The sequence below is a fragment of the Colobus angolensis genome, unplaced genomic scaffold (assembly GCF_000951035.1).
Source record: "Colobus angolensis palliatus isolate OR3802 unplaced genomic scaffold, Cang.pa_1.0 Scaffold26, whole genome shotgun sequence".
NCBI lineage: Eukaryota > Metazoa > Chordata > Mammalia > Primates > Cercopithecidae > Colobus > Colobus angolensis.
The window spans coordinates 13,888,117-13,901,549 of record NW_012115821.1 but is presented as its reverse complement, the minus strand read 5'-3'; the positions used below and the strand labels follow the sequence as shown (position 1 = coordinate 13,901,549).

Here is a 13,433-nt window from a genome sequence, read left to right as displayed (position 1 = left end):
ATCCCAGCACTTTGGGAGGCCGAGACGGGTGGATCACGAGGTCAGGAGATTGAGACCATCCTGGCTAACACGGTGAAACCCCGTTTCTACTAAAAATATAAAAAATTAGCTGGGCGTGGTGGCGGGAGCCTGTAGTTCCAGCTACTCAGGAGGCTGAGGCAGGAGAATGGCGGGAACCTGGGAGGCGGAACTTGTAGTGAGCTGAGATTGCGCCACTGCACTCCAGCTTGGGTGACAGAGGAGGACTCCATATCAAAAAAAAAAAAAAAAAAAAAGAAAAAGAAAAAGAAAAAGGCTATTTCACAGTCCTCCGTTTATCAGTAAGAAATCCAGTGTGTTCCATCTGTTCACAGCTATTTCCTCTATTCCTAAAACAATGTATAGCACATAGTAGCATACAGTAGATATTGCTGAATAATGATTTTGTGGGGAATTCTGTGTCACTGTCAGTCTTTTAGAATGACATTGTACACATTAGAGAATTATTTTTCATGCTCCTTCTCAAAGTTGATGTGAATGATTTTCACTTAATGTCCTTTTAAGTTTATGTTCGAGTTACTTTGGAAATACTAAAAACACTTTATATTAACATGAATTATAGAAGAGATACAAAGTCCCAGTGTTGATAATGAAAGTCTGTGTTTCTGCTGCACCCAGATCTTCCAGATGGTTTGTCACACTGGGGTAGTTAGAACAAATGTGAATGGAGCCAGTTTTGTATTTGGTCATCACATGTTTTCTTGAGTTGATGCTATTGACACTTTACATACTGAGTCAGTAGACAAATAGCTAGTAAATTGTTTTCTTCCCTGATCTCTTAACTCAAAATGTACTATAAAACATATCCAAATGATATTGTTTGCCAAGCTCTTGACATGTGAATTCCAAACAAGGTCATTTTGACATATGGAGAGCATTTCTACTGAATCCCTCATGCCTCACCAGTCTGCCTGGAATGTAATTAATGCTAGGCAGAAGTGAAATTCCACAGCGCATTTGGAGGATTGCTGTTTGCTTTCAAGGATCTGGAGTGGCTTCATTTACTCACTGCAATGAGGGGAAATGGCAAATTACAGATGTTGCTTTTTATAGGAAATGTAAATTTTGATAATTTCTTAATGCAGTGAATTTTAAAGAACTTCCTTTCTCATTGTCTTCTTAAAAGGGGGAAACATTTTCATGATAAATGAACACAAAAAGAGGATGGATTTTTTTTTCCCCCAGTAAACAGGCCCTCAGTGACTTTCCACAATAGAACCATGTTGTTGCTGTACACTAGCTTTTGTTTCTAGTATATATTTAAGGCTAATTACTTTTTTGTTGATGAAAGCTGTAATTCCAGATGGGATAAATAGTACTTGGAGCAACATTAAATACTGTTCCCAGCTGACTTTAGAACATGTTTTGAGTTTTGGGCTTGGGCTGTGGTCTGGTGCATATATTGAATTCTTGGCTTAGACCAGCTAGATTACATATTTTAGATTTTCCAGTTTTGAAAAATATACATTTTCACATTAATAATTTTTAAAATAAACTTTACATTTTGAATAATTTTAGATTTACATAGAAATTGCAGTGGGCTGGTGCAGTGGTTCATGTTTGTATTCCCAGTACTTTTGGGAGGTCGAGATGGGTGGCTTTCTTAAGCCAAGAGTTTGAGACCAGCCTGGCCAACATGGTGAAACCTTATCACTAAAAAACAAAACAAAAAAAAACCCACACACCAGAAATTAGCCAGGCCTCGGGCAGGCGTGGTGGCTTACACCCGTAATCCCAGCACTTTGAGAGGCTGAGGCGGGGCGGATCACCTGAGATCGGGAGTTCGAGACCAGCCTGACCAACATGGAGAAATCCGCATCTCTACTAAAAATACAAAATTAGCCGGGCATGGTGGCACATGCCTGTAATCTTAACTACTCGGAATTGCTTGAACCCAGGAGGTGGAGGTTGCAGTGAGCCGAGATCTCACCATTGCACTCCAGCTTGGGCAACAAGAGTGAAACTCCACTTCAAAAAAAAAAAAAAACAATTTAGCCAGGCGTGATGGCCCATGCTTGTAGTCCCAGTTATTCGGGAGGCTGAGGTGGGAGGATCACTTGAGTCCAGGAGGTTAAGGTTGCAGTGAGCCATGACTGTGCCACTGCGTTCCAGCCTGGGCAACAGAGTGAGACCCTATCTCAAAAAACAAACAGAATTAAACAAAAGAAGTTGCAGTGATAGTACAGAAAATTGCCATATACTTCTCACCCAGTTTCTCCTAATGTTAATATTTTATATAACCATGGCACATTTATCAAAACTAGAAGTGAATATTAGTAATGTTACTATTAACAATGGGCTTTATTCAGATTGTACCAGTTTTTCTGCTAATGTACTTTTTCTATTCCAGGGTCCAATCTAGAATCCCACATTGCATTTAGTTTGTGTTTATTTTATTTATTTATTGGTAATTACATTTTTAAAAAAGGTTATAGACTATAAGGATTTCATTTACAAGAATAACATCTTCAGCATATGGCCCTTTCCTGATATGTCTGACTAATGGGTTTGTAAAATGTCTTTGCAGAGATTGCCTTACAACAGGTTTCCATGTTCTTCCGATCAGAGCCAAAGTGGGAGGTGGTGGAACCTTTGAAAGACATAGGTGAGACATTGGCACGCTCATTCTGTTAAAAAGACAGATCACAGAAGTGGATCCTTAGTCATGCTTTCTGATACGTATCCCAAGAACATGCTTAAATGCAGGTGACTTCTTTTTCTTTTTGCATCCCAACTGCTTGAGGATGCAGCTGTTAACCTTTAATACTTAATGAACCTTGGTTAAAGCCTCATCAAAGGATTTGGATGGTAATAACTTTCAGAAACACCATTCCTTCTTCATCTATTTTTTTCACTAAATCTAAACTGAAGTGCTATTTTCCTGCCATTTCCGTGAAAATTTTCTTCATTTACCGTTTCTTTTTAAGTATAGCCTTTACTATGTCAATGTTATTAAATGGTTCTTTTACTTGTGCCTATGTAACTGCGAATAATATTGCCAAACTTAATTTTTCTTGATTACTTAGTCAGTGAAACATATCAATTGTTGCAAAAATTGTGCAGCTCTAAGCACGTTTTTGCTTTTATGGCAGGTTGGAGAATAAGGAAGAAATATTTCTTGATGAAGATTAAAAATCAGCCAAAGGAACGGCTAGTGTTAAGCTGGGTAAGCTAGCTTTTTGCTTCAGTCTCATTCAGTGACTTTAGATAGGTTAATGAAAGCAGATTTGACAAGGGAATTACAAAACTGTACTGTGCTCTTAAGTGATCATGTAGGCCGGGCGCGGTGGCTCAAGCCTGTAATCCCAACACTTTGGGAGGCAGAGATGGGCGGATCACAAGGTCAGGAGATTGAGACCATCCTGGCTAACACGGTGAAACCCCGTCTCTACTAAAAAATACAAAAAACTAGCCGGGCTAGGTGGCGGGCGCCTGTAGTCCCAGCTACTCGGGAGACTGAAGCAGGAGAATGGCATAAACCCGGGAGGCGGAGCTTGCAGTGAACTGAGATCCGGCCACCTCATTCCAGCCTGGGCGACGGAGCGAGACTCCGTCTCAAAAAAAAAAAAAAAAAAGTGATCATGTAAAGGCTTCCTTGGTCCTTTCAAAGAAAAGTCATTTTAAATCGTTTTCCTGTACATTTGGTTATATAAATTCTATTATATTTGGTCAACTAGTAAACATTTGGAAAGAAATAGGAACAGTTTAAAATAATTCTGGAATCTCTTTAGGGTTTACAGTTTTGGAGTTTACTTCCAGAAAAAAAAAAAAACTTGGGTCATTACTTTATCTCTTTGACTTTGAGAGTTGTAGTGATACATTTGGTTAATGGAATTAGATAAGATGACAGTTAAGTCTAGTATTTTTTACACACTGCTTTTCCAGAAAGGTCTTGAGGCAGCCAGACTTATTGTGGTTTTCATCTTTGGTTTCCAGTCATATTTTGGATAATAAAATTAAAGAGAAAGACAAGGAATTTTTCTTTTGGTGACCAAAGCAGTACCCTGATAATCCTTTTCATGTTTTCAGGCTGACCTTGGCCCAGACAAGTATTTGTCAGATAAAGATTTTCAGTGTCTAATCAAACTTCTGCCTTCCTGTTTGGTGAGTATATCTTTCTAGTATTCTCAGTGCTGATGACAGAGTCACAGTATTTTTTCTGGGTGAACATGGACAGAAGAGCTGGAAAAGTGAATGGGGAAATACAGTGGATTTCAGTTCAGACTGAAATTGTATAGGGCTAATCTCATAGATCATAGGCCATTTGAAATGGCATTCATGACATCTACACAACCCATGAAACGTAGTAATTTAAATATAGACTTTGTATTTTAAACAAAGATCAGAGTACGGAAGCAGCCACTTCTCCCAGTCTCTTGTTCTTGGTGAAGGTGTTTATATCAGTGGAACTGAAAGATACTCTTCCTAGCCTGAGAGAACAGAACTAATGAGGATTTAGATAAGCTGGGTGACGAAAAGGCAAAATCGCCATTTTTCTATCTGAGTTGCTACCCTCACAGGCTAACCAGTTGACCTTTAGGAATACACAGTATTATTTATGCTGTTACACAGCTCTAATCCAGGGCCTTCAGTGCAAAGAACCACATTGATATATTTCAAAATATGTGCAGAATGTCTTCAGCAAAGACTAATCTGGCCAGGAAATTGAGTTAACATTGACATTCTTTATCTTGTCTGCATGAAGATGTAGTTCCCTGGAATGAATCACTAGCGAACTGAACACAATTACGCTGACTTGTGCACTTGGTTTGGCAAGTTTGTTTTTGGCCATATAGTGTCTTGTCAAGCTAGCAAAACCAAGCTATTAATGAGGTGCAATGTGAAGCCAAAAGACGCTTTGGTCTTAGAGCTTGATTGGTTGTGTGACACAGGCTGTCAGGAGCTAGTTCTAAATTTCTTTTTTTTTTTTTTTTTTTCAAGATGGAGTCTCTCTCTATCACCCAGGCTGGAGTGCGGTACAGTCTCAGCTCACTACAACCTCCACCTCCTGGGTTCAAGCGATTCTCCTGCCTCAGCCTTCTGAGTAGCTGGGATTACAGGCGCGTGCCACCACACCCAACTAATTTTTGTATTTTTAGTAGAGACAGGGTGTCATCATGTTGGCCAGGCTGGTCTCGAACTCCTGACCTCATGATCCACCTGCCTCAGCCTCCCAAAGTGCTGGGATTACAGGTGTGAGCTACAGCACCTGGCCCTAAATTTCTTTTTACTAGATGTGCTTCTTTTAAAAAAGATAGCACATATAAATGGTTCTTATTAATTGTAGCAAAGTCAGAAGACAGATAAGCAAAAACAAGAAAATAAAACTTACCTGTAACCCCAATCAACCAGAAGTGTGAACCTGTCATGCGCGTCCGTGTGACGAGACCACCAAACAGGCTTTGTGTGAGCAACATAGCTGTTTATTTCACCTGGGTGCAGGCGGGCTGAGTCCGAAAAGAATCAGCGAAGGGAGATAAGGGTGGGGCCGTTTTATAGGATTTGGGTAGGTAAAGGAAAATTACAGTCAAAGGGGGGGTTGTTCTCTGGTGGGCAGGAGTAGGGGTCACAAGGTGCTCAGTTGGGGAGCTTTTTGAGCTGGGATAAGCCAGGGAAAGGAATTTCACAAGATAATATCCTCGCTTAAGGCAAGGACCGGCCATTTTCACTTCTTTTGTGGTGGAATGTCATCTGTTAAGGCGAGGCAGGGCATTTGTACTTCTTTTGTGATTCTTCAGTTACTTCAGGCCATCTGGGCTTATACGTGCAACTCACAGGGGATGTGATAGCTTGGCTTGGCTTGGGCTCAGAGGCCTGACAGAACCAAAATGTTCAGTTGTTACTTTTTAAGAATTTTTGTGATACAAAAAAGTAAATTATATATGTAGTGCTTTAAAACCTGATTTTTTTTCATTAATGGTGTATCATGAGCATCTTTAGTTGTCAAACCGTGAGCATCTTTGGTTGTCAATAAATATAGCATCATTATTATGGGCTGTATAGAATTATCATTGGGTATACCTTAGTTTACTCAATCTTCCATTGACACTTAGATCACCTCCAGCTTTTTGCTCTTATTTAAAAAAAAAAAAAGCCATAGTGAACAATTTTTGCTAAACATTATACCCATCCTTAATTTCTTAAGATAAATACCTATAATTAATAACCAGTGTGTAAGGAGATATTGTGAGACTACATATTCTGTTCTTTATCAAGCTCACTAGCATTTTAGCATTTAATGTGATTTTCTAACTGTATTATTTCTTCTGTATTTATTTATTAGTTGGCATTCTACTCTAAAGAGCTTCTCTTCTCCCTGTTTAAAAAATTTGTATGAGTATGTACTCAAGGATTTTTATTCTACCCATTGTGTTTCTTTTTGGGGTGTTGAAAATGTTCTGTAATTAGATTGTATGATAGTTGCATAACTGAATCATTGAAAATCATTGACTTGTACAGTTTAAATGTGTGAATAGTAATGGCATGTGAATTATATCTCAACAAAGCTGTTAAAAAGTCAGCAGCAACCATTCTGATGTGATAATCAGGAGAACTTCATGATCAATTACTATATTTTCCTGGGTATACCTTTCTACCCCCCAACCTACCGCATGCCAGCCTCGAAAATCCCTGCATAGCTCAGCTCCCATGGGTTTAAATTTTCATGATACTCCTTTGAGCTAATGAGCATTGTAATACCTGTCTGGACCCAGTTTGTTTCATGTAACCAGAATTCCAGGGAAAAAGCACTTTCCTTTCACACATTAAATAATTTGTCTTTTCTCCACCCTAGTTGCTTAATGTCAGTTTCCTCATCTGAGGACACTGTGAATCTTTATGTTGCAAAATTCTATAGAAGGGTAAGAAGATTCATGCCAGCTACTGTGGAAAGGGCTGAGATTCCAGAAGATGCTACTTTTGCCTGTTTTCTGGCTATCATGCTTCTTGGCTTGGCACCCAAACAGCAGTGCATTTGGAATGTTAGGCAAAGCTGTGAACAAAGACACATTGATCCTGGTCTCCATTTGGCAGTTCTGAGATTTGGCTGTATTCTTTACTGACTTACAGAGACAGGATATTAACACTGCTATCCTCAAAACTTGGACATTGTCTGTCTTCCACCACACTTTTGCCTGAGCCGTGAGAGTGCACACACCAAACAGGACCCCTTCACTTGTAGAGTTTACCACATCCATTATCTGTTTCCTGTTTTCCTTTGTTCCTACAGTTTATGTCCCTTCCTCCATCTGAAGAAGGAGGAACTAGCTGGTCACTGAATGACTTGAAAATGCCATGTGTTCAGGGAATATCACTACATTCATATACAACTGCACCACCACAGTAGTACTTGACTCTGCATAACCAGATTCTGGATTTAGAAGGACCTAGATCCTGATACAAATCAATGTGAATTTCTTTTTTGTTTTGACAGCACCCTTACATCTATCGAGTTACCTTTGCCACAGCTAATGAATCCTCAGCGTTGCTAATTAGGATGTTTAATGAAAAGGGAACGTTGAAGGATCTGATCTACAAGGTACCTGTGCAAGTTCATGGTCATAAGGAATTCTCAAGTTCCTTTAGAACCTATTATTGATACTTAGTCTCTAAGACTCCAGAGGCTAGGCCCTGAGGATTTGATGTTAGTTTCGATTTTATTTGGAATTTATTTTTATTCATGCAATAAAAACTCTACCTAGTTTGGTTAAAGAGCATTCCTTTTCCCACATGAGGAAAGGTTGAACATTTAATAATTATGTCCATTACATTGCAAGCTGCTCTCTTAGGCTCTTAGGTCAGTTTTTAAGTTTGTGTTTTGCACTTAACAAAGCAGTACTGAAGAATTCGAACAATATGCAAGACTTTGGGGTCTGCTACGGGTAAGACCAGGCACATCTTCACTGGGCTAGAGAAGGGGTGGAATCCGGGTCAGCCTCTTTCTATCAACAACACAGACTGTTGTATTTTAAAAACTCACATCTTGCAGCTGGCCATCTCTGGTACCCCTAGCCTCTGTAGAATCCTGCCTGGTCAGGGAGTCTGTGTGCAGATATTGGCCCCTCTGCTGCTTTCTTATGTGTTCTTTGTTCTTTTCCAAAGTCAAAACCAAAAGACCCATTTCTAAAGAAGTACTGCAACCCTAAGAAGATTCAGGGCCTGGAACTCCAGCAAATAAAAACATATGGACGGCAAATATTAGAGGTAAGAGGTACTTTTGTTTAAGCTGCATTCAAATTTTATCCAAAATTGCATTATTCACCTGGAAAAGTTCTTAAGTCATATCCAAAATCACTTAAGTTGTCTGATTACTTATAAACTGATTGCATTGTCATATTTTGCCTCAACAAGCAAATATTTGAGACTAAGGCAACAGTCACTTAGGTCTACAAAATTCTTAAAGCTTTAGCTGTTGCAATTTAGTGTCTGAGTTTTAAGAACTTTACTGTGTGGATACCAACTTTTTTTTTTTTTTTTTTTGAGACGGAGTCTTGCTCTGTCGCCCAGGCTGGAGTGCAGTGGCGTGATCTCCGCCTCCCGGGTCCACGCCATTCTCTTGCCTCAGCCTCCCGAGTAGCTGGGACCACAGGCGCCCACCACCGCGCCCGGCTAATTTTTTGTATTTTTAGCAGAGACGAGGTTTCACCGTGTTAGCCAGGATGGTCTCGATCTCCTGACCTTGTGATCCGCCCGCCTCAGCCTCCCAAAGTGCTGGGATTACAGGCGTGATAAGCCACCGCACCCAGCCTGATACCAACTTTTATATTATCTTTGGTTGCTTTTTATCCCTGTGCCAAGATTTTTTATTTTGTTATGTCATATACGTAGCCATATGGCTCCCTTGCAGAAGTATAACCAACAGTAAGAAGCCTTTCCAACATCACCCTCTAGATCAGTATTCTCCAAGCTTCTGGGATTATGCAACCTTATCAGTAATAACCGATTTAATATCCCAATGTTATGTCTATTTAACTATAAATTATATGCGTGTACTACTACACACATACATGTATGTGTATGTGTGTATATATATTATTTCTTTTGGATGGAGAGAGCATACTAATAATATATTTTGTATATTATAAGTTAAAAAAATAATATTTTCACAAACAACTAGGAAGAAAAGTTGTAATATTTTCTTCTAGTCCTTAGTGAATTACTCTGGGCACCCCACTTGGCTATCACTGCTCTAGTTCACCAGGACATTGCAGGGCTATATCTAGGCGTCTCTCTTACTGGGTAAGCCACTGATTATTTACATGACAGCTGAAAGATTTACTGCTTTTTCTGGGATCCTGTTGTGTGTTCCTATTAATAAACAGCTAAATATATTTGGAGGAGAGACTGAACTAGAGATGTTTTCTAATTCAACCCCTTTTTCTGAATTACTGACAGAAGCACTTATATGATAGCCTCACTCATCTATGCAGGAGGATTAAGACTTTGCCCTGAAGAGAGCTGGCCGATTGGAATCAGAAAGTGCTTAAAGCAGAGCCTTTTGGCGTCAGAGTTATTAATTCCAAGCATATGCAGGCTGGTTCTCTATTCTTTTGGGGAAAGAAAGAACTGATGTTGCATCTCACAGCCTCAAAACTGGAAAGTATTCAGCTTCACTTCCTTTTCCAAACAAATGGGTAGAGGTGCCATTTTTCTTCAGGAATCTTCCCAGTGACCTGTTCGGTTTTGCTTCAAAATATATTGACTAAAAAACAAAGTTTAATTTGTCTTATATCTGAATGAGTTGGGGGGAAAATGTAACTTTCCCATATGCTTTAATAGGTACTGAAGTTTCTTCATGACAAAGGATTTCCTTATGGGCATCTTCACGCCTCCAACGTGATGCTCGATGGGGACACTTGCCGGCTGCTAGACCTTGAGAATTCCTTATTGGGCCTGCCTTCCTTCTACCGATCTTATTTTTCACAATTCAGGAAAATCAATGTAAGTTGCTAAAGTATTGAAATAGCAGGTTCAGTTTAGGTGTCAGTTATCCCCATGATCTGCTCATGTAGGAAATAGGCACCAAGTAGTGAAAGGTACAGTTGGGACAGGCCTTGCCCATCAGCCCTCAGAGCATTGCTGTATCTCTGGGAGGCTGAGTTGAAATGGCAGTTGGGTAAGGAGGGAGGTGGACTCACTGATTGGAAAACTGTGGAGGGTCGGACCAAGACCTTTGGGATACCTCATGAGGTTTTACAAAAGGCTTTGGAGTTGTATTTACATTACCAGTGAGGAGCAGGGCTGTCCCTGGGCTTTGTTTCTCTGAGGAGGCTTGGGGCAGGAGCATGGGGGTCCACAAAGCCAAAGTGAAGGGTGAACACACTGCTGCTGTTTCTTCCACAGACATTGGAAAGTGTGGATGTTCACTGCTTTGGCCATTTACTGTATGAAATGACTTATGGACGACCGCCAGACTCGGTGCCTGTGGACTCCTTCCCTCCTGCCCCGTCCATGGCTGTGGGTCAGTATGGGGTTGGGAAGCGTCTTCTGGGCCCTGATAGTGTGCAGAGCCACTCATCCGCTTTTCAGAGTCCAGGAAAGACCCAGAGGAAGTTGCTGTCCTCCACAGCCAGAAATTCTTACCCAATTTAAAAGTAGACCAAATTGGAGTAATTTATTTAAATACACGTCTGTGAAAACTCAGGTGGCTTGTCCATTTGTCAGGCTATCTGACATTTCTGGGAAGTTTTCGTAAAATGCTTTAGAGCTTTGGAAGCAGGAGAATGTAAAGAGATGTATGGCCTGTATGAGTGTGATGCAGAAGCCAGAGCCAGGCAACTTGAAGCCAGTTTCGAGGACTCAGGCAGGCATCAGACATCAGATGAAGGCTGAAGTGAGACTTGTAAGAAACAAGAGAGGCCAGGCATGGTGGCTCACACCTGTAATCCCAGCACTTTGGAAGGCTGAGGCGGGTGGATCACATGAGGTCAGGAGTTCGAGACCAGCCTGGCCAGCATAATGAAATCCCATCTCTACTAAAAATACAAAAATTAGTTGGGCATGGAGGTGTATGCCTGTAATCCCAGCTTTTTGGGAGACTGAGGTACGAGAATTGCTTGAACCCGCCTCTTGGGATATGGAGTTTGCAGTGAGCTGAGATTGCGCCAGTGCACTCCAGCCTGGGCAACACAGCACGACTCTGCCTCAAACAAAAACAAAACAAAACAAGCAAGCCATAGACCAGAAGCCTAGCAGATAAGAGCCTAGCAGGCCCAGACCTAGGGCAGGCAGGCAGGAATGCAGACACCCAGACAAATTGGATCCAGGAGCTCTTACAGCATTTCCTGCGGGGGGCCGAGGGGAGCTGGAGGACAAGTGAGAGCACCTTTAGGAAGGAGGGATGCAGGAACTGGTACAGACTCATCCAGGACCCTTTCATCCCCTCCACAGCCAGGCTGGCACTCACAGCTGGAGCAGAGAGAGGGGAAGGCAGGGTAGCTCTTGGACCCCTGTGCCTTGGAGATACGCAAGTCCACCCTTCACCAAACGTTACTGTGTCAAAAGAGGCAATTCAAGAGAACAGGCCCTGGGACTATTGTGTTGAATTTGAACCGCTGAAGCTGAACAGTGACCTGTGGGTAGAAAAATCTGGCTGCTCCTGTTAATAGCATCCAAGATGTTGGATGATGAGATGTCAACAATTGGCATTTTGTGTGCTGGTTTTGATGAAAAGCAGGCAAGCAGCAAAATGTCTTTCAAGTTCAGAATTTTACTTCTGTATAGTGTTTACATCTCTTTCAAGAGAACAAACACTTTTATGAATGGTATCTTGAATCCTTCCTCCAATTATCTTTGAAATATGTTTAGCTTTCTGTCAGCATGTAGTTGCTAAACCATTTCTTTTGAGTCATCGGTAATGCCAATGTTGCCAACATTCCCCCACCCCACGTATGCCATCTGTCTGTGTGTGAAGAGTTTTGACACTGTCCTGATCAGCCCGCAGACAGTTATTGCAAAGTGGTGTCAAACTTTTCATCAGCAAGTGGATTTGCCAGTGTGTTCTGTGGAACTAAAATGTGTATCTGTTCATTTCAAGTGGCCGTGTTGGAGTCTACGCTGTCTTGTGAAGCCTGTAAAAATGGCATGCCTACCGTCTCCCGGCTCTTACAGATGCCGTAAGTCAATCATATGCGTTGGTTGTAATCTTGATAACTATGTTGAACACCAGACCACTGTGTCCAAGCACCTGGTACTGTAGTAAAGACTCTTGCGGTCCCTGCAGAGTTGGCGTGGCCTGCTTGCTGATGGGCACTTGCAGCATGATGTCCTGACCCTTTGTTTGTGACCTCTCTGCTCTCCTGGTCTGATGGCTGTACTTTAACATCTGTGTCATTTTCACGTGTATCTCCTCACTCAATGTTAGCATTGTGTGTACGTACATTAGCATTGGGTGTGTGTACATGTCGCAGCCCCCAGCTTAGGAAATACTGAAGGAGGGTCCTCTCAAGTGGCTCCATTCTGACCCTGCATCAGCAAACCAGTTGGCCCCCAGCTGTGCATAGTTCACAAGTCACAGGGCCTTGAAGGGTCTGCCCTCCAGGAGGAGGGTAATGTGTCTCTGAGTACCCATGCTTTTGCTTGTGAATTTACTGACTGGGTACTATTTATTAAACTCTAGCACGTACCAGGCACTGTTCTAGGGTCTTGGAGCTCAGAAGACATTTTCTCTGAGACTGGGTTATGCATAGATAACCAGGGCAGCTGAAATAGTGCTTTGGGGCCTTCCCTTCAGTTGCATTTTCTGTTCTTTCATGGAGAGGCAGCAGAGTAGTTAAGAAGGGTGTGCCTGGGGTCGGACAGACCTGGAGGTGGATTCCAGCTTCACCACTTCTACCTGGGTGACCTTGGACAAGTTTCCTAACCTTTGGAAGTAGAGTTTTGTGAACTGTGAAATGGGAATGATAATAGCAGTTCCCACCTCAGAAGGTAGTTGGGAGGATTTAATAAGGTGATTCCCAGAAGGGACCCGGCACTTAATATGTGCTCATTAAGTGTTAGTTATGCTTACTACTGAACCAGCTTATCTTTTTTGAACATCACACACCATGCAGTGTATCTGGTGCTTTGTCTGCATCAGCTTATTGTATAACAGATATACTTTGGAAACAATAATATGGGGAAACAAGGCAGGGGGGACGGCTTGAAATGCATGCAGCCAGAGTTCAGAGAAGGCAGAGATAACTTCAGGTTCCTGGTTCATTCTTTCCACAAGTGTTTAGAGAGGGCCTTCTGGAGGCCAGCTGCTGTCCTAGGCACTGTAATGAAAAGAGGAAACCAAGCCCCTGCCCCGTGGATGTGACATTCTACTGTTCCACAGACACTGCAGCATCTGTCGCCAAACCACAACCATTAATAATAATGTAATAAGGCCGGGCGCGGTGGCTCAAGCCTGTAAT

At 41.7% G+C, this 13,433-nt stretch overlaps 1 protein-coding gene across 2 annotated transcripts in view; it reads left to right on the top strand.

Annotated features, from left to right (window-relative positions):
- The window catches only part of PXK (PX domain containing serine/threonine kinase), a 107,230-nt gene that overhangs the window by 63,278 nt on the left and 30,519 nt on the right, over positions 1-13,433 (top strand). For both annotated transcript variants that reach the window (XM_011947221.1, XM_011947220.1), the window contains exons 5-12: positions 2,567-2,644; positions 3,132-3,205; positions 4,069-4,143; positions 7,472-7,576; positions 8,140-8,241; positions 9,817-9,978; positions 10,381-10,498; positions 12,074-12,152. In XM_011947221.1, the coding sequence (XP_011802611.1) occupies positions 2,567-2,644; positions 3,132-3,205; positions 4,069-4,143; positions 7,472-7,576; positions 8,140-8,241; positions 9,817-9,978; positions 10,381-10,498; positions 12,074-12,152 (793 nt within the window). The remainder of the gene's footprint in view (positions 1-2,566; positions 2,645-3,131; positions 3,206-4,068; positions 4,144-7,471; positions 7,577-8,139; positions 8,242-9,816; positions 9,979-10,380; positions 10,499-12,073; positions 12,153-13,433) is intronic.